Consider the following 22,160-nt stretch of genomic DNA (forward strand, 5'->3'; position numbering starts at 1 on the left):
GCTGCAGTCCAGAGATTTGGGCAATTCTTCAGAAACTGGGTACTACTGCTGTTTTTCTCAGAATGAAGAAGGCATATCTGTTTGTGATTAAGAAAGAAGTTATAGGAATAATCGTGAACTCCCTAATTTATTGGTGAAATAGTCACAATATCAATGCTCTACCTAGTTAAATAACCGTCTTGCAATGTACTTCACAAGTGACTGTAAACACTGTCAAGGGGAGCAAATCCACTGCCCTCCAAGCTGCCATCTTGGAGGCGTCCATGCAGGAGTTCAGTTGCTGACCAATCCCACGTGTCCTCACAGGGCAGACATGATGCTCACTAACCTGGAATGGCCCCTCTACTATCATTGTCCCTGCCCCTCCCTAGCCGCCTGGCCCATCGCAGGGACTGGTCCTTGCCTACCCAATCAAATAAGGTAATGACTGGAAGACTCTCCAAACGTTACTCCTCCTGCCTTCCCTCACACTCTCTGGTCAATTTCTTTAGTGACCACCACACACAAGTTCACCTAGGACCCCATCCCATGGACTGAAACCTTACTACAGATGCTTGGAAAACAACATCCAAAATATAAGAGAGAAGATATCAGAAGAAGAAACTGGAGTGTTTCTGTGACTTGAGACAGAAAGGAGAGTAGAAAATATTGGCTGACACTGGCATGGGATCCATCCTTGTTTTTCGCTTTTTTAAAAAAATACTTTGGGTAATTAACACAGTTGGTTTCCGACTAGCAAAATTCTCCTATTGGTCACTTTCTTCCATGTGACTTTGTGCCCAAAATTATCCTCTTATCACCACAACCACTACCACCATCCCTGACAGAAATAGTCAAGAGAGAACTCAGTCCACATTCCTCCCTATGCAATGATCTCTGAACACTAATAAGAATCTAGAGTTGGTCCCACAGACCCTAAACAGACAGAGCCTCGTTAGTTTCCTCACATTCTTATCTTTCCATTCTTTATGTTCAGTTCTCAATTTCTCAACATTACAAATTTATTATTTAAAAGCTCAATGAAGTCCTTTGGTACAAATTATATTCCCTAGTTACTGGTGAAGGTTCAAATATCTAAATATCTTCCAGTTATAATTTATCAGTTGAACTAGGTAAAATATGAGCTATTTAAACATTGTGCCATTTACTTCACTAAAATTTCATAGATTTTTAAAATTATTTCAAATATTGCTGCCTTTGAGACTTAAAAAAACCAATCAAGTAAAATCACACAGCTTTCTAACTCAAAGATTCCTCTTTTCATTCTCCTAAAACATCAGTAAAAATGTTTGTTCAAGCCAAGTTTTAGGAGTCAAACCAGTTTAAAACCTGGCATTAGAAAATCAGATATTAGAAATTAATAATGTATCAGCAACACTGTCATTCTCCCCTACTTCCAGGATAAAAGATCCTTGCAGTGTTTAAGCAATGCCAGCCTTCAGTAATCATTTTCTCAGAGTAAATTATCAGTGAGATGAATCTTTATTAATATAAATTACTGTCAAAGGCCCTGAAATGAAGCCTCTGTTTGTAAGGTCATTATTATAATTCACAATTGAAAAATATTTAATGGTGCCATCTTGTTGCAATATTAAGGTTAATTAAAATACCATTTTCCACTAATCTGTACCTGTTAAGTCTGTTAAAATATTACTTACACAAATTCACATTTTGTTAATTTCTTACAGCTTAGGTTGTAGCTTCTGATACTGAAATTTAAATCCATCATGCTGTAAAACCAGACTCGTCTTGACAGGCACATGGGAAGAGATTTTCCACAAACTCTTTTTAGTTTAAGCCATTTGCTCCCAGTTCTGGGAGTCACCTCCACCCCCAGGCACACCTGGGGCAGAGTTTGCAGCCCCGGGAATGGCCACCATGGCAGCGGTTGGGTCACATAGCCTACAGCCTCTGGGTCTGATTTGCCACCACCCTAGTCCAGGTAAGAGAGTATGCTTAGCTCAACATCAGCCCAGGCCAAGCGGGCCAGTCAGTCAACAAGCCATCAGACCCAACAAGGTCTATCCTCCTTAAAGACAGAGAATCTTGACACCTTTTAACATGTTTTTATGAGTCAATGTCCGGAAGTGTAAGCCCTGATTTACACCTGTCCACATACTCTCTTCAAAAGATCCTCCACGGCAGAGGTCAGCAAACTATACACCATGGGCCAATTCTGGCCGCAGACTGTTTCTGGCTGGTGGACAGGCTAAGAATGGTTTGTACATTTCTAATTGTCAAAAGAAAAATACTCAAAAGGAGATTCATAATATTATATATATATATGTTCACAGTATATGAAATCCAAATTCCAGTGCCCATAAATAAAGTTTTCTTGGAAAACAGCCACACTGTTCATTTACACCTTTTTTATGGCTGCTGTCACACCACGGCAACAGAGTTGAGTAGTTGCAATACAGACCTTATGATCCATAAAGCCAACCTGTCTGGCCCTTACAGAAAGGTCTGCCTACCCCGGTCTACTGCATCATTCACAGAAAGCTCTGTATTTTCTTGTCCCTTATACAGCAGCCTCAACTCCTTCATCCACTTCTGAAACCTTTGCATTGTGCACTCTGAAAGCCTTCCCCAGTCACCAGAATTGACTAGACCCTCAAGCTCTTTTAAAGGAAACTAGACTTTCCCCTGAGCTCACTGACTTCCCCAGAGCCCTCTCAGGTGCCGGGATCTTACCTTCTCATGTCACACAGCCTCGGGTTTGGGAAGGGGTGTTACTTACAATGCCACTTCAAGATAATTTCTCCCAATCCCCTTATTAAACAAAGAAACAAACCCCACCCCCTCAGGGTCCTGACCTCCAAGTGCCAGCTTTCCTCATTCTAGCCATTCTTCCTCAATCATGGGTAACTTTTGCCACAAAGATCCTAATTCTGGGTGACCCTTACTATCCACTTTCTGTGCGCACACCAAGAAGCCTGGTGCTCTTGGAGAAAGTCACACAAATGAACACATCAGCATTACTATTATCCATGGTCACCAATCTCCATGGTCCCTCAGTATTGCCTGGTCACTTCTACTTCCTTTCTTTGGTCAAATCTCTCTTCCACTTGACACAATGAATATTTCAAACCATCTCTGCTCTGCTTGTCTCCACCCAGCCTCCTCTCCCCTACTTCCCTCTTTATTTTTGGCAGATGGCATGACTTCCTACATCAGAGAGAAAACTGAAGCCTCATCTTCCTGCTACCAAAGCCACAAGCCTCCCCACTTGTACCCCATCCTCTCCTTTACTCTCTAGTTATTACAGGAGTCCCTGCTCCTATCTCAGGCCAATACTCCCCCTATGCTTTGAACCACGTTTGCTGTCAACTTTTAAAGCAGGACACGTTATCCACCATTTCTTGTATATTCAAGTTCTCCTTCTCAACTAGATTTTTCCACTGGCAATTAAACATGATCAAGTCTCCACTGAGCACCAAAGTGACCTATTCAAAAACATAAATCAGGTTACCCACTCTTCCACTCCTAACTAAAACCCCTTTCATGACTTCTCACTGCTCTCATGGTGGGGGCAGGGTGGGGGCTGGGGGCCAAGCAAAAATCAGTCACCTCTCCTAAAAGGCCACTCTGTCTCTCACATACTGACCTTTCAGTTCATGGAATTCACCCCACTCACTCTGCCATGCAGTCTTTTCATATTCTGTGCTCTCTGTTTGAAAGGTTACCATCCTCAATATCCTCCGTATGAACTCAGATGAATCCTGCTTCTCTCTTCTCAGAAGATTTCCTTGTGCCACTTACTCCACAATCAATAATGCGACCATTTTATAAATGTCTTTCCCCACCACTAGACTAAAAGCTCCATGAGAAGAAGACCATGGCTGCTTTTATGTATTCTTATATCCAGGTGCTTGGCAAATGTTAAGAGGCATAAAAATATGAATTAATGAATGAGTGAAAAGCTAATATATGTCTAATTTAAACTCATTTCATCATGAATTTTATATTGTTATTAAGAGTCTGATAAACCTAGCAAATAAAATTTCTGACCAATTTTACAAAATTATGCTAGAACTAAAGTATGTGTAATTCCAGAAAAAAATTTTCTAATAAAACGAATTCTCTTTAATACCAGAGCACCAACCCTGTGTTGTCCTATGAAAACCTCTTCATCTTTGCAGCAATACTCTTGGTTGCCCACCCAGCATCCATCTCTACCTCATCCTTGCTGCCCTGATTTGGGTTAAGAGTTCACCCTTCCTCCTTTTGACTCAGGAAGACTGCAGTCATCTGGATGGGTCTAAGTCAATTAAGGTGAGCCCGTGCCCCTCATCAGTGAATGCTTTGGGGGTGGACACAATCTAGTTCTGGCCAATGCGACAAGGGGAAGGGCTTCTGGGAAAGGCTTCTTTAGGCATAGGGAAGAGATGGACAAAGTTGTACCAGGCTGTGTAGCAGCCATCCTGTTACTAACATATGAAAGAGCACAAAACCCATAAAATTATAGAGAACATAACTGGAATACTGTCCTAATACACTTGGAGCTGCCCTACCTCTGAATTTCCTGCTTCTTTTTTGATTAAATCTGTTTGAGTCAGGATTCTCTATTATTTGCAGCTAAAGTCATCCTAACTGACAGAGAAAAGAATTTGGGGCCCAGATTCCTTAGATGAGGAAGGTTGTTTCAGCCAACTCAATGAGTGTTTGTACAACAAATAGACTACATCAGTATTCACTATAGAAACCTAAAAAGCAAATCATTTAATTAAGACACCAGAGAAGAATTCCAGAAGAAGTTTAGCAAGCTGAAAACTGTGAAAATGAATGGATAATTAATGAAGTTAATGCATTGCATTACTAAAAATATTTCACCTTCGGCAATTAATTGTACTTGTTCAGTAGAAGAGAACTACAGACCATAAATATTTTGAGAAAGGAAATCTGTTCTTACAGACATTTTTGGGGAGATAACTGAAAGATTGTCAAATACCTTATGAATTTTCAAAGAATTAAAATGTAATAAAATGCACTTAGCATGCCTCTCTGCTAAGACCAACCTTTTATAATGACTCATAATAAAGATTATGATCATTATTTTAACCTGAAGATGCCAGGAGATTGGGCTGAATTTATATCCATCTTATTAAGTAGCTTAAAGATACTCTTCTGACTTAATCCTGGAGATAAATTTACTGGCCTGTTACTTGTCTTATTCTCATAAAAGTAGACTATAGGATGCATGCCAAATCTAGTTATTTGCTCTTACTAGTAATGAACATGACAATGGTTTGAAAAAGGAATTATGTCTTGTGAATTTGAAATGTAGGTGTTCTGGCTTTTTATCATCAAAATGTGAAGGAGAAGTAGATAACCAGCAGAGATTTCCTAAGTAATTTATTAATACATACTCCTTGGATGTTTTTATTCTGAATTGATCTCTTCTTAAGAAAAATTAAATATCCCAGATTACTTTTAAATTTTCATAATTTTAATCATATTGTTATTTTTGTTTGCTTTTTAAATCTACTATTTTGACGTATAATTTACATGAAATAAACTGTACCTATTTTAAGTGTACAGCTCAATAGAGGTAGATAAATATCTCTGTGTAACACCACTACCGTCAAGACATAAAGTATTTCCTTTACTCTCCAAAATTCCTCATGCTCTTTCCCAATCACCATTCAGTGCCCCTGGCCCCAGGCCACCACTGACTGCCTTCTGTCACTAGAGATAGGTTTTATATGTTCCACGACTTTGTATAAATAGAATCATACAGCAATATTTCATATCTGGCCTCTTTAGTTTACCACAATATTTGTTCCTTTTTATTGCTGAAGATTATTCTTTGGTATGGACACACCACAACTTGTTTATCCATTCACGGGTTGATAGACTTTTGGGTGGTTTCTAGTTGGGGCTATTATGAATAAAGCTGAACATTCACCTAGAATGTGTTGTGTTGACATATGTTATTTCTCTTGGGTAAATACCTAGAAACGAGGTTGCTAGATTGTGTGATAAGTGTATTTTTAACTGCCAAACTGGTTTGCAATGTGCCTACATCATTTTGCATTCTCATCAGCTATCTGGGAGACTTCCACTTACTCCAGATTTTCACCAACACTTAGTGTTGTCAGTCTTTTTAATTTTAGCCATTCTAATGTGTGTGCACTGGTAACTCATTGTGGATTTAATTCGCATTTCTTTGATAACTAATAATGTTGAGCATCTTTTCATGTGATTATGGTCAATTTCTACATCTTTTTTTAGTAAAGTGTTCAAATTCTTTGACTTTTTTTAATTTTTTGTCTTCTTACTATTGAGTTGTCAGAGATCTTCATATATTCTAAATACAAGTTTTTTGTCAGATGTGTGTTTCCTGAATATTTTCTCCCAGCCTGTGGCTGGATTTTTCATTTTATTAATGCTGTCTTTTGAGGAACAGACGTTTTTAAAACTTGGATAAGGTACATTTAATCCTTTTTGTTTTGTTGTTTTGTTTTAGTTCATACTCTTTAGTCCTATCTAAGAAATCTTTGCCTACCACAAGATTGTAAAAATTTTCTCCTATGTTTTCTCTCAGAACTATTATAGTTTTACTTTGTTATGATTAGATCTAGAGTCAATTTTCAAATTAAGTTTAGTGATGGTATGAGATAGGGATGGAGGTAATTTCTTATCACACAGATATTCAATTTTCAGCAATATTTGTCAAAAACACTATCTTTTCCCCATTGAATTATCAAGAAGAATTTGCCCCTATATGTGTGGGTCTATTTCTGAACGGTTTTCTTCCATTGCTCTTTATGTGTCTCCTCATGCCAATACCATTCTCTCTTGATTATTTCAGCTTTAAAAAATGCTGAAATCAGGTAGTGCAAGTCCTTCAAATTTGGCTATTCTAATTCCTTTGCATTTCTTGAGCTTTCAGTGAGCTTCTTGGACCTGTGGTTTGATATTTTTCATGAACTCAGAAAAAATTTTGGCCGTTATTTCTTCAAATATATTCACCCTCTCCCCAGGCTTTCTAGGGCTGCAAATATGCATCTATTAGACTGCTTGACATTAATCTCACCAACTACTGACACTCAGGCCTTTGTTCAGACTTTCCCTTTTTCTTCTCTATACTTCGGTTTGGATAGTTTTTATTGCCCTGTCTTGAAGTTCACTGATCTTTTCTTTCTAATGTCTAATCTGCTGTTAAATCCATTCAGTATTTTTTTTTTTCATTTTACACATTGTATTTTTCAGGTCTACTACTTCCATGGTTCATTTTTAGTGTCCATTTCTCTTCACATTATATTCATGTTTTTCTTTAATTCCTTGAATACATTTAGAGCAGCTTCTGAAATGCCCTTTACTGTTAACTCTATCTGGGGATCTGTTTCTATTGATTGACTTTTCTCCATGATAATGATTACCTTTTCTGGGATCGTCATGAATTCCCCACATGTTCCACAAAACCCCTTCCCTCTGACTGGTCACAACTAAATGTCCCCCACCCTGAGCTTACTCTCAGTGTTGTCCCAAACACCCCTACTCTGTGCATATGCACAGAGCTATTTCCTTTTTACATCCCTGTCAGCTGTCCTTTCCCTGGTAGCTGTTTGTGCCAGGCCCGTGGAGGAGCAACTTAATACTCAGCCAAAGACACAAGGGGACCTCTAGGTAAATTTTAGAAATTATTCTTCAAAGAGCTCCCTCATTTATGGCATTTTCTGGTAAATTCCGGCCATTTCAGCCTCCCAGAATTTTGATGTCTTTCTCTTCAGCTTGTGGAGACTGCTGTGTTTTTCTTGGATTCTGTCTCCCTACACCACAGTCTGAAAATCACCCGCAGGTGTATAAAGATGGGGCAAATTGTAGGACTCACTTGAACTTGTCCTCTTCTCTCAGGCATTATAGTACGGTGCTTCTCACTGCCTAATGTCTAAAAATAGCTGTCTCAGACACTTTGTTCAGGTTCCAGTTGTCTAAAATGGGATGCTAGTCTGATACTAGTTATTGTGTTATGACTGTAAACGGATGCCTCATATTTTCTTTAATGGTTATTTTAACTAATTTCTAAGTGAGGACACATAGGAATTAAAACATAGGGGCCGGCCTGGTGGCACAGTGGTTAAGCGTGCATGTTCTGCTTCGGCAGCTCACGGCTCGCCAGTTTGGATTCCGGGTGCGGACATGGCACCGCTTGGCAAGCCATGCTGTGGTAGGCGTCCGACATATAACTAGAGGAAGATGTTACCTCAGGGCCAGTCTTCCTCAGCAAAAAGAGGAGGATTGGCAGCAGTTAGCTCAGGGCTAATCTTCTTCTTAAAAAAAAAAAAAAACCATAAGAAAAAGAGTATTTGTGGCAGTTTCACATAATGAAAAAAATATTGTTCTTCAACTCAGAAAATGGATTCTAGTCCTAGCTATTCCAGTTGATCCACTTTGGCTATGGTGGTTAACTTCCATACGTTTCAGTTTTCTGAGTTGCTTAATCAAATGATTTCATAAAATTTTGTGGTTCTAACGTCCCCAAATTAGACAAAGTTCATCAAAGACACTTTAATGGGAAGATATGTATGGAAATTAATTTAATAAAACCTTCAATTTAGCCATTATTGTTATAGGTTCTTAAAAATTAAAAAATATTAAAAATATAAAATGTAAATATAAAAACTATAAGATAATTTTAATAAAAGAACAAAAGTAAATTTTACCTTTCAGATTTAATATCATGCTTACGTCTCAACTGTTTGGGGGCAGTAAGGCCTGACGTAAAGCTCTGCCCTAACTACCATCCGTAAAGTACATAAATCTTTAGACTGAAAATTCTCATGCGTCTTCTTTCAGCTAAGGAAATCTACATGTTTTCTTCCTTATGACTTCAGTCAAGAAAAAAAAATTCTGACTACTGAATAATTGCTTATAATATTCTGAAATAATCTAATTGTATAACCCTAAAATTCCCATTAAATGAATAGAAGACAATTGGCTAATCCATGACCTTTTGAGAGTAAACTATATTATCAAATTCCATACTTTTAAAAATCTGGTTTCTTATTTTTTAATCTGATATTAATCCCTGGTGTGAACATTAGACTAATTTTTAAAATGATAACAGTATCAAAGGGCTTTTTCTCATATATCATAAAAAGCTCTTTAAAGAACTTGCAACATAAATAATCATGCATGACCTCCCCTGTCGGAATCTATGTTGAGCATCCTTAATCAAACTTTGTTACTCCAGGTGCTCTCTTCTGAATCTCTTAACATGTTCTCAATTCTTTCACCTGCACTGTTGGGAAAATCATTGCTGTTATAGTTGCTGATTGGCATGTGAACATCATAATCATACTATACATGTTGCATTTTTTTTCAATTGAATTGGGACTTTCTTAAACTTGAAAATTTTCCTATAAGCTTTTTTTTTTGTTTAGGCTTATTGAGCTATTTTTCAAATTAACAAATGATGACTATCATAGAAGTCTGGATTTTCCTCTGGTTTAAGGCATCTCATAGTCTACTATTTATTTACACCTTGACAGTGATATATGAGTAATTCCCTCAATATTTACATGGTTTTTCAGTAATAACAGAGAAGGTCATTACAATGAAATATGTCTACATACAAATATTAAGGGAATATTTATTTTTTCTAAGTCAGATGACTCCCTTCCTGCTAACATGCAGACCCTTCCTGGTTTCTGAGCTCGCTCTGCTAGTTCTAACCTAGCAACCAGTGATCTCTCTCCCATAACCTGTTTTCTCTGTCACACAACTCATTTCCTTTCTCTTGAACCACATGAGAAGTACAGGAGAACAAACGAGACTGTGAAGATTTCCATTAATTAGGAAGTTTGAAGTTTTAGAACATCAGAACAAAAATTCTCAAACTTTAGTGGGGCTATGAATTATCTGGAGACATTTGTTGAGAGTCAGATCCCCAGGCCCCACACTCAAGAGATTCTTAATTCAACAGGCCTGGGGTGGGGCCTGGAAGTCTGAATTTTTAACACATAGTCCAGACGATTCTGACGCAGGCGCTGTGTGGCCCATGCTTTGAGAAATGTTGCAGGCTCCTTGCCTATGAGCATATAGTCCTTCCAGATGACAGAAGGAAGCATCCTGTTCTCATACACGTAGCTTGAAACTATGTTTTCCAAAGTGGGATGTACAAACCCCAAGCAACTGGGTAAAACAATCCACTGGGGTAGGAAAAGGATATTAGAATTATCTTTTCATCTAAAAAACCCCAGCTTTATCAATGTTAAATAAAAGATTGACACTTGCCATTTAAAAAGAGAGAATCAAAAAGGAGATAACAATAACAAAAATTCTGGAAGCCAAAAGAAAGATAATTAAGTGGTAAATAATTTAACAGACCAGAAATGTTGAAACTTAAGCTAATAGAAGTAAACTTGCTCTGTATTGCAGAACTGCAGAAAGGCTCAGAAATTTGAGCCTTCAGGTACGTTTAAGAAGTAGGGCTAAAACAAGTTGACTATTCTTTTTCTTTTGTTTTCTTTTTTGAGGAAGATAAGCCCTGAGCTAACATCTGCTGCCAATCTTCCTCTTTTTGCTGAGGAAGATGCCCTGAGCTAACATCTGTGCCCATCTTCCTCTATTTTGTATGTGGGACTCCACCACAACATGGCTTGATAAGCGGTGCATGGGTCCATGCCCGGGATCCAAACTGGCGAACCCAGGGCAGCCTAAGCAGAGTGCACGAAGTAAACCACTGCATCACCAGGCCGGCCCCAAAGTTGACTATTTCTATAAAAAGCAGTTAAACCCAGAGAGCCCCTCCCAACACCAAGCACTCAGGCAGCTGTACTTCTGCCGTCCGAACAGAAGATGGGAGCTTCGGAGGGGCTCATCCAGAGGACTGTGGAGTCAGAGGACCAGGCAGAGTGGAGGCTGAGGGTACCTGACTGAAAAGAGGGGAACTGAATGAAAACCAACAGACTGAAAGTGCACTCTTAGCCCCCTTCTCCACTAAACTGCTCAAATTGGCAGATTCTATCTGGAGAAACTGATTAGCTCCAGAGAAAAGACACACACTGACAATTAGGGACCTCCCAAAAAGGACACGCCTAGTCAAAACACTTGCCGATGAAACCCCTCCGTCAGTAAGACACACCTGTGCCCAGGAGCTCTTCAGTCAAGTCTCAGCTCTTCACTTTTAAACACCGAGGGAAGGCTAACTCATCTTGGAGAAAAGCCCAAAACATGAAAGACCAGAAACAACAACAACACAAATACTCAGAGAAAACAGAGCAAGTGCGGGGAGCAGAGGCAATGGACTCGTTGGATTGAAGGTAAAGATAAGGAAATCTCCCCACAAGAAAAGCAGAAGTTCATTTAGAAAAACCAACACATAAGAGGAGGAGTTCCCTAAAGTCAGAACTGAAAAAGTAGAGAAAAAAGATATCAAAGAAAAAGTTCAACAAAATTTCTCAAAAGAGAAGGATGAGACTTTTCAGACTGAAAAGTCATGCTGTGTATCCAGCACATCTTGAAAAGAACTTCTGAGCCCTGGGAACAAAGAGATGATTCTAAATGATTTCAGAGAGGAAAAATTAAAAGCAAGTCACCTACAAAGGATGAGGAATCATTACGGTATCTGAGTTCTCAAGAGCAACACTGGAAACAAGACACAAGGGAGCATTAATATTTAGAGGAAAGAAGGATTTCCCACAATCTCAACACATTTACCCCTATGGTCTCCTTCTCAGAAAGCCACTGGAATATGTGCACAATAGAGTAAACAAAGACAGAGGAAGAGTAGGGAACTAGGAGTGAGGGATCCAACAGGAGAGAGGGAAAGATAATCCCCAGGTGGATGGTGAAGGGAGGTCCGAGGGCAGACAGAGGTCACAGAGAACAATCAATTCAAACCGGACTGAGGAGACAGATCTTTTTCATTGTTTCATGCATTTTATTCTCTTTTCCATCATTTTCTTCACCATTGTAATCTCATGCCATTAGTGATAGTATATAGACAGCCAAGCAAAAAACAAATAAGATATCATTATTAACAGCTAAGAAAAAAATAAAGATTTCTTATAAAGGAGATGCTATCCTGGATAATATAAGAATCAACACAGCTTAATACCACTTCTCTGACAATGAATCAAGAGATAATTGGGAAAATCAAACTTATCCACCACAATGCTGACCCTAAAAATTTGTGTCCGGAGCAGACATTTTTCACTTTCCAATTACTTTGCATCTTGTGTCCACAAATTTTTCTTAATACCTTTTCAACCCATGGACATATATGTTGAGCCCATTCCACAGCAGCAGGTGCTGTGTGGTTACTGAAACCACACCAAGTAAAAGTTAAAGCCATCTGATTCAAGTTTCCAAGGCACGGGTCACAGTTCTGGTATTCTAGAGTTTAGCAAAGAATTATATCACTTTGGCCCTCATCTCAAACTTCTTAATCACTTAACTTCCTAAAATAAATGAGTGGATATCCTTTTGATTTTGTCCTTACGACTGAAATGCAGCTGTTTCCCCCGGCTCCATTCTGAGCCCAGAAAGGACTTCCATGCTTTAACTGCCCCATTTTACCACCTATAACTCTTCCTCCACTGCCGTCATCGCCCCCATATTACAGTCCTTTACACTCTACTGAGGTTTCATACTTCTTAGGAATAATCTAAAAATACCTATTAGTCCCAGACATTCCTAAGGCTTTATCATAAAAGAAAACATTATTTGCTTCTTCTATGACTGTCACCTTTTTATTCCTATAACTGACTTGGTATTTAATCTACAAATAGAGCATTATCCTGTGATTATCAAAAGGGTTTTCAAAATTTAAATTTTATCTACAAAATAATTAGCTAGCCTTATTTTTTTCCCTACAGAAAGTGCTGTTGACACCCAAGACCAGTTCTGTTACCTCCTCTCCTTTACCTCATTCTTTTTTTTTTTTTTAAATTGGCACCTGAGCTAACAACTGTGGCCAATCTTTTTTTTTTTTTTTCCGGCTTTATCTCCCAAATCCCTGCCAGCACATAGTTGTATATTTTAGTTGCAAGTTCTTCTAGTTGTGGCATGTGGGACACCGCCTCAAAGTGGCCTGATGAGCGGCGCCATGTCCGCGCCCAGGATCTGAACCAGGGAAACCCTGGGCCGCCACAGCGGAGCACGTGAACTTAACCACTTGGCCACAGGGCTGGCCCCCTACCTCATTCTTAAAAGTGATATTTAGACACATATTTATAAAAACATTTATTACTGAATCATGTCCTATCCGAGTTTTATAAATTGTGAAGGTTCTTTAAATTCTACAAGTTGTAAGAAGAAAAAATAATAAGCTGAAGAATTCCTTGATCATCCAGTTTTAAGTAAACTGCTCTCTAGAGTCAAAAAGCAAAGCAGCAGTGATCTCTTTATTTACACTCAACCTTTCATCTAAGAACATGTAATCTGAAAGGGTGACTATAACCCGAATTTTACCACCAAGGCACAGAATTACAGAGATTGAACTGAAGTGAACTCAAGAGGTTATCTAATCTAGCTTCCATCTCCAGGAATGACTGCATTTTAACAATCCAAGAGATATTTCCATTTTCTCTATTTTTCAAAATCTCCAGGGAAGATGCTACAACTTGCCTTAGCAATTTGCTCGGTGTGTGTAATATCCTTTGTTTTACTCATAATCCAAATCTGCAGATAAGAAGGAAATAAAATCTGACTTCCCAGCTCCTCAGTAATGCTCGTTATGTTCCCAGCTCCTCAGTAATGCTCTTTGTTACACAAAAAGAAGTAAATGAGGAAATAGATATTTTGATAAAAATTTCCAATATCTAGTCAACTATTCACCTGTTTCAAGCAATATTTTTTTGAAAATAGTCTGGCATAACAAAATGACTTACATTTATCTTTATTTCATAATAAATGTTTCCCATTAATAAGAAAAATAATTTCTAACTATTAGATGTGTATTTATGAGTCCTAAAGATAAAAATGGCAAATATTTACTAGGAACCTTCAAGTGCCAAGCATTGTATTCCCAACATAACATCACATGGAACCTCATGTTTGTCATTCCCATTTTTTAGGGGAAGAAATTGAGGCTCAGAGAAGCTAAGTTGTCCGATGTCTTACGGACAGTGATGACAAAGCCAGGATTAAAACCTGGACAGTTTGACTATGTTTTACTGTCTCTCTAGTACATATTGAATAAATTTTAGTTATTATTATTATTATTAGATTGCTTTAAGATTGGCTGAAAAATCCTCATCTTTAAAAACTTCTTTTTTTAATTTCCATTAGTTTCTCCATATTTTTTTAATATCAAAGATGATCTGGGAAGTACAAGCACCTTCTAAAAAATGCATTTATATGACAAGTAATACTTTAAAATTTGTTTTTTAAAGTTTGCTTGATTGTTACATGATTTTTCTTAGGCTCATCCAGATTTGCTTTTAAAAATGTACATGGATCCTTTTAAAGTGAATCTCAGTTATTTCAGACTTTACTTATTCTTTTGAGGAGCAAGGGTGCTTCTAGGTCTTACTGCTATTCAAAATGAAAAGGGGCAGATTTGAGGTTTGAAACTAGGTTAGACTGGCTTCAATCTAAATATCTTATAAAATATTGTAACAACCAGAATGTTTCCCTAAGTGTAAATGACTTTTACCTAGGTAAATGGGCAACTATGTTAGCCAAATAATTTCCTGAAATATTGCTGCTTTACTAAGGTCATTTTTGTTGTTAGTACAATGAGCATACTTCTAAATAGCTGAATTTTCGCCTTCTATATGATGCCTTCCTCATATTTCAGTTTATTAGTTGACATTGAGAGCTAGAAGGAAAAAACAACACACTTCAAAAGCCATAAAAACTTTGAAATTTCATTTATACTTCAATATTTAATACAAAATTACCTTCCTCATTGTTTCCTTTTCCACTGTAATCTCATGCCCATCTTGCCCCATCCCATTCTTAAAGAACAGAATTCGGACTGAGGTCTTCTCAGTAAGTTTCTTCATTCTAATGGAAAGAACAGGCTTGGTTTTCTGTCTTTTGACATCAGTAGGAAGCATCACCCCATTCATTGTCCAAGTTACTTTCTTCATTAACAACAGATGGTCTAGAAGAGAATTTTTTTTAAGTCAAGTCAATATTTGGCTTCAAAATTAAAAATGGACACATCCTGCTTCCCCTCCCCTGATTACCTATATCATACATACTGGCCAGTCTCCACTTAGATGCTGGTTTTCTGAAATGCTACCACCAGCTTCCCACTAACCGTGACATAAGCTGTAGCAAGCTGTCTGCTCTGATAGCCCGCATAAATCATCATTTCTGAAGGGAACAGATGTTCAGGGTATGAAAGAGTAATACCACAATTTAGTCCTAATTAAAACTCACCTTAGTGTGCCTCTATCCCTGATCAGAGCACTGGGCTTAAAGGGTCCATCGAAAGAGCCCAAGGTCCTTTGCTCACTATAAACAACATGGGTCCTAACTCTCGTGTTCTTTAGGGTCGGAAAACCCTATTTAAAAAAGCATGATTTATTATCCATGTTGCTTTAAAGATGACAACCTCCAAAAAGTAACCTTATACATAATTCTTCTCCTGAGACTGGAACGAAGGTGCCTTCTAGGACATCTTTGGTGAGACGTTCAAACTACTTCACTAAAAATGAAAACCAGCTTTTCATTAACAGTTTACTTTAACCTATACATTTTCAAAGATGTGTGCAGGAAGTTGTGTTTCAAAATTCCCACTAATATTAATGGGAATGCAACTAAATTACTCCGTCTGACTTTGAACATGTAAGGGTAGGAACAGGGGTTAACACACCGCATACTAAGTGGCTGTCAGCATTCTTCTCTTTCCAAGGGGTTCCATTTCATAAATAAATAATTTGCACCTCAGTTATTTATTTTATTTCTGCATTGAATTTATTTTAAATTATATTTTCTTTTCATATAAATTACAAAAATACAAGGATCCCTCCCTCATCTTCTCTTTATTCGTCCTAATGAGAGAAAAAAAATTTTATTTGCACATAACTGAAAATAGTGGCATTTATTTGTCTGCCCAAATTTCCAAATAACCCTTCTCTACCAGCACTTACCTTGAAAGAAGCATGGGCTGTTTGACCTAGAAATGGTACTTTACATAAAATCTGCTAGTATCGATAAGAAACCTGAGCCAGTGGTTGTAAATGACCTTCAAGTCCCAGAATGGCTAGATTAAACGCTCAGAAAAGCAAAAACCTTCCCTTTCTCTTTCTCTCTCATGTACCCACTCACACACACATACATGCACACACACACATATGCAGTGGGCAAAAATATGAGCGAAACTTGCAGAATAAATTAAAACTAGAAGATTATAGATATGATTAAGTCTCCAAGAAAAGAAAACTATTTTTACAGAAATTAGTTACTGTATTTTGTCACTTTATAAATCTGAAATTGATAGGAATTAGAATCAGAAAATCAGCTACAAGTTAACAAGTTCATGTAAACCTCCAAGAATTGAAAATAAGTACTCAAATAAATAGATGTACACGCATGTTCATAGCAGCACAATTCACAAAAGCCAAAAGGTAGAAATCAAATGCCCAGCAACGTATAAATGGATAAAGCAATCGTGGAATATCCAGGCAGTGGAATCTTACTCAGCACTAAAAGGAATGAAGGACTGACACATGCTACTGTGTGGACGAACCTCAAAACATTATGCTGAGTGAAAGAAGCCAGACATAAAAGGCGACATGTTGTTTAATTCCATTTATATGAAATATCCAGAATACGCAAATCCACAGAAACAGAATGAAGACTGGTGGCCGCCAGGGGCTGGGTGGAGGGCTGATGGGGAAAAACTGAATGGGGAGGGGTATATTCCAAAATGATGGAAATGTTTTGGAACCAGATAGAAGCAAATGGTGGTTGCACAACATTGAGAATGTGCTAAATGGTACTGAATTGTTTACTTTAGAATGATTAATTTTATGTTATGTGAATTTCACCACTATAAATATAAAACGGAGCAAGAAGAGGAGGAGGAGAAGCAAGAAGACACATGGTAAGTATCTCTCTGAAAATAAAAAAAAATCTTTTGCTGGGAAAATAAGTTAGTAAATTCTTATAGTTTGAAAGCAGTCTACCCGCCATCTGGACGCCCTCTGGCTCAGACGCTCTGCTTAGTGGAAAGGGTATAAACCTTCAAACTAGGTTTGAATCTGAGCTCCATTACTTGGTGACCCTAGACGAGTTATGCCTCCCCGCCCGTCTGGCTTCTCATCTACAGAGTGTGTAGTGGGCGCCACTCCACCACCTGATGAGGCCTCCACGTCTCACGTGGAAACGTACCTAACACAGTGAAGTCACTCCCCGAATGCTGGCTTCTCCCCCCATCCCTGAAGTCCTGTGCTCATTAGGGAGCCCTAGAGCTGAGCTCAGAGTCCAACCAGAGAAACGGAATCCGTGTGGGTGTCTGAGCAGAGGCTTGACTGCAGGGTGTTGGTTATTAAGTGACAGGAAAGACTGAAAAGCAGCTGAAGAACAGTGAGACGAGCCAGAGATCAGCCACAGCGAGAAGCCAGCCCGCCACGGCTGGCAGGAAGTGTTGCAGGGCCCAGGTTTAGAGACTCTCACCAAGAAAGGCTACAGCCCGAGTGAGTGCCTCCAAGTTCCGTGGGGTCGCGAGCCCCAGTTTGGCCTTAGCTTTCTCTTCTCTATGCAGAATGCCTTAAAGCCCACTACACATAATGCTTACGATTAGCCAGACACTGTTTTACATGATTTATAGGTATTAACTCATTTAGTCCTCTCAACACTTTAAGAGGTAGACAATATCATGATCCTCATTTACAGGTGAGGAAACTGAGGCACAGAGAGATTAAATAACCTGCCCAAGATCCTGCAGCTTGTAGGTGGTGGTTCTGGGATATGAATTTGGTTCTAGAAACTGTGCTCCTCATCACTATAGTGTTGTGTCTCTGCCGTACACTTTCTGCCATGACCTCAAGTTCAATGTGTCTGAAGCAAAATTTCCCAACTTTCTGCGCAGGCTGACGCATCCTCCCCATTCCTCCTTTCTGTCAGTGTCCCCCTTCTTTCACAGCCACCCACTATCTCAGGGAAAGTTCAAACCCGTACCTCCTATTCACCTCTCTCCCACCAATTGCTTATTCATTCAATGAAATTTATTGGGTGTCCACTCATCAAGGCTCCTGGTGGCTGACACCTCACAGCAGACCCTTCTGCCAAGAGCTGCCGTTGGCTAAAAGGAACCAGTCACCTAGTCAGGAAGTGTCTGTGAGGTGAAGATCTCTTCCCTCCTTCCTGGTGGCCGGCCCGTGGCCACTGACTGACGGCGGGACATGAGGCCAATCTCCTCGCCCTGGAGGGGCAGCTCTGGTGTGCCTCCCACTCCAGACGGGCTAGACTTCCCCTGAACACAGCACCTGGCCAGCGTCCTCCTGTGCGCGGTGCTGCTTCCCTCACTCCTTCAGGGCCTCACCTGAGAGTGTTCCCTCACTCAGTCCCTTGCAGCCCATCTCAGGCTCTGCTTCTGGACAGAGAAGGGGAACCTAGGCTTCAGCCACTCTCCCTTGAAAGCACCATTCCTCTCCATTCCCAGCGGGACCCTCCATCCTCTCCTCCGGCTGCGAGAGCTCCCAGACCACTGGACCCTCCTCCCCGCAGCTGACATCCCAGCCCCCAGTCATAGCCATGGTTCCTAAGACATCACAGCTGAAGGGAACGTCATGGGAGCTGCCATTCGAAGGTTTCCACTAGTCAGTCAGTCAATTAGTCAGCCAACAAATACTTATTGAGCCCATTCTATGTGCCAGACCCTGTGCAAGGAACATGAAAAAGACACAGTCCCTTCCCTTAAATGTATGTCTACCAGAAGGGTCTGCCGACAATCTTGACCCTACCCAAACTTCCTGATTTTATCTCACCGTAGATTAAAGCATTACTCTACATAAGTCAATCTTCTTCATCCCTCGAGCACACAAGTTCATTTTTAACCCCATCCTTCACCCATTCACTCAAGTCCTTCTCAAGATCCAATTTAAGATCTTCCCTCATTGGTCTACCCCAAGATGACCTGCCATCTCTCTAAATCCTTAGACCACTGGCAGCCTGTACCACCCACCAATACATTCATTCACTCAATAATATTTGAGGATCTACCACGTGACAGGCACTGTGGCAGGTGCTAAGGAAAGAGCGTACACTTTCTGGAATTATTATGTAAATGTTTTATTAGTGTATATCCTATTTCTGCTCTCATACTTAAGCCCTTGGAAGGTAGGTATTTCTTCTTTGCTCCAGGGTATAGTCAAGTTCACTACACATGGAATAGTTACTAGATGTTAACTAGTAAATGCTAACCCATGCATTTAAATGTTCAATTGATAGAAATTCAATTTTATGTAACTTTCCATAACATACCAATGATGCAAAATAAACTTTATTGCCTGAGTGTATGTACCTACCATCTTTATTCCTTAACTCTCCCCAGTGTGAACTTAAGTATGATGGACATACCACCTGGATGGTCATGGATGACCATAGCGACAAAGAATTTCTTCAGGAAAGGAAAAAAACCTGCCAAGAACTTCTTAGCAAACGAAGGTCTAGAAGGAGTGGAGCCGACTGGAACGAGCTCGGAGCACACTGAAGGTAGCGTCTTACAGACGCCTCAAGACTCAGTCGGGGTCATCTCTCCGAGGTCTTTTCCAGCTTGGACACCCTGCTTTGTGCTCTTTGTGAAGATGTCTGCCGCTGACCTTACCCCCTTGCGCCATCATTGTGTGCTCACTTGGCTGAACACACAGCACTCACTCTGTGCGTGGAGTATGTGGTCAATAAGTGATGAATGAATTAAGGACATATTCATAATTCCATGACCTGAGAACATCTAAAGACTTTACCTACTTGAAAAAATAGGCAGTCTAAAATAAAAAAAGATCACATTTCTGAAGTTCCAAATAGGTTTTCTGAAAGAATTCTGAATGGATCTAGAAAAACCATGTAAGGTAAATTTGAAAATATCATTTGTAACTTAAATTAGTTTTTTAAAGGTACCCTCACTTTCCAGAATTTTGTTACTATTGATAAACATGGAAAGACTACTGGAAATATTTACACTCAAGATTTTTAAACCAGCCTGTCAGGGAGCCTAACGAATGACACTACTGGGACTAAGGTATTCCTAATTACTAGAGAGGCACCAGAGCCGAAGGTCAAGAGCACGGGCGCCAGAGCCACACTCCCCAGATCTGCATCTTCACTTTGCCTCTTACTGACTCTGCAACCTTGGAAAACCAGCCAATCTCATTAGCCTTCATTTTCTTATCTGAAAAATGGGAATAGTCAGAGCAATTCCCTCACCTGCTGTGTGGATGACAGGGATTTCCAGAGACAGGACACTTACTGCAAACATGCTACAGTACATGCTGGTGGTGTTATTACCGCCTCGCCATTTTCCTCAAGAACTTAGCGCACAGACAGCAGTGTGTTGAGGGCTTTATGTACACTAACTCGTTTATCCTCACAACCTGAGGAAGTGGGTGCTATTCTCATCTCCACTTTACAGATGAGAAAAGCGAGAGCTGGAGAAATTAAGCAGCGACATCTGTCTCATACATCCATTAAGTGGGTCAGAGGTCAGACCCAGCTGGATGCCCCCCGAGCTGCTATCTTACCCATGACAAGTGCCGAGAAAGCAACAAAAGAAGCCCCCTAATTTAAAATGACTGGATTTCCCATGCTCCTTAATACTTTCCCACAGTCCCACTTCAGCACCATCTAAAGAGCAGTTGCCCTTAGTGCCTATATTTTGGTCGGAATGTCCTTATGAAAACTACCGCGACTGTTTACAAACCTTTGTGTCTACTGTCAGTCAGAACAGTCTGACGCAGTCGAGCAAGGTTTCTCAACCTGGGCAAGTACTGACATGTCTCAGTTGTGCGGCCAGCCTGTGCGTTGGGGAGTGTTTAGCAGCATCCCTGCCCCTACCCGCTAGATACCAGTAGCACCTTCCCAGGTGGGAAAACCAAAAATGTCTCCAGACATTGCCAGATGTTCCCCAGGAGTCAGAGTTACCCCCAGGTGAGAACCACTGCAGTAGGGGAGTTTGAGAGGACGTCCCTCCACAGAGGCGCAGGGGAGGGTAAATAAGCTGTTGGCACACACCATGCTCTTTTCTGACTCCAATCCCTGATCATGCCATTCCCTCCCTCTTTACTAGATTGTCTCCCTTCTTTCTCAATTCAGTACCACCTCTTCCAGGAAGCTTTCTTTGATCTATCCCTCTTCAGGCTCCACAGCTTCACCTTTGTGCCTCTCATTTTATTGAACTTCTCTTTTTTGTATGTATGTCTCTGTTAGACTCTGAGCATTTCAAAGGCATGGAATGTGTTTTCATCTATGTGTCTCCAGTATCTGGTACATTATAAACAAGTGTGCTTCTTGGACATTTAACAAAACAATAAAAGTTGAGCACACATTTTCAACGTAAGCATTTGTTCCCTGCTGCATAGGCAGCACCTGAAATAGCATATGTCACATAGTAGATGCTCAATAAATATTGGTAGAATATTTGACAAACGTGTCAGAGCAGAGCATGACTATTATTTCATTAGGTACATATTAACTTATATTTTCTCTGTATTTTAGAAAAGATTCCTTTTTTACATTCATGATTATTTAGCTTTTTCATAACCATGTACCTCTTTGAATTTACTCAGAAACCAGAATATGTATCATGGAGGACAGCTCAGAGTAGGAAGAAGCAAAAAAGTCATAAGCTTAGAGCACTACTGTGCATTGGCTTCAGAACTGTAAAACCATAGGTTGAAAGAAACTTTAAAAATGATTGACTCTAACCATCCATTTCATTTACTCAAGTATTCATTCAACAAGCATGGCTTGAGTGCCTACCACATGTTCCCGACTAGCGACGCTGCACAGAAGGGACCTCAAAGAGTTCTCAGTCTGTTTGGGAAGACGAGGAAGGAAAACAATACATAACGTGGTGGGTGCTAGGTCAGAGGTGTGCACAGGGCATTGGGGAAGTGTGGAGGAGGGACACCCGCCAAGCTTGTGGTGGCCGAGAAAGCCTCCCCAGAGGAAGGACCTGCAGTAGGACTTGCAGGATACATGGAGTGCACAGAAGAGGGGGAGCATACTCCAGGTGGAGGAAACGATGCAGGTGA

At 39.8% G+C, this 22,160-nt stretch overlaps 1 protein-coding gene across 5 annotated transcripts in view; it reads right to left on the reverse strand.

The window, feature by feature from the left end:
* Window positions 1-22,160, reverse strand: part of DCDC1 (doublecortin domain containing 1) — a 444,094-nt gene that overhangs the window by 371,025 nt on the left and 50,909 nt on the right. For all 5 annotated transcript variants that reach the window (XM_070274958.1, XM_023646546.2, XM_070274959.1 and 2 more), the window contains one exon: window positions 14,856-15,061. In XM_070274958.1, the coding sequence (XP_070131059.1) occupies window positions 14,856-15,061 (206 nt within the window). The remainder of the gene's footprint in view (window positions 1-14,855; window positions 15,062-22,160) is intronic.

This window comes from Equus caballus, chromosome 7 (assembly GCF_041296265.1).
Source record: "Equus caballus isolate H_3958 breed thoroughbred chromosome 7, TB-T2T, whole genome shotgun sequence".
NCBI classification, from domain to species: Eukaryota; Metazoa; Chordata; class Mammalia; order Perissodactyla; family Equidae; genus Equus; species Equus caballus.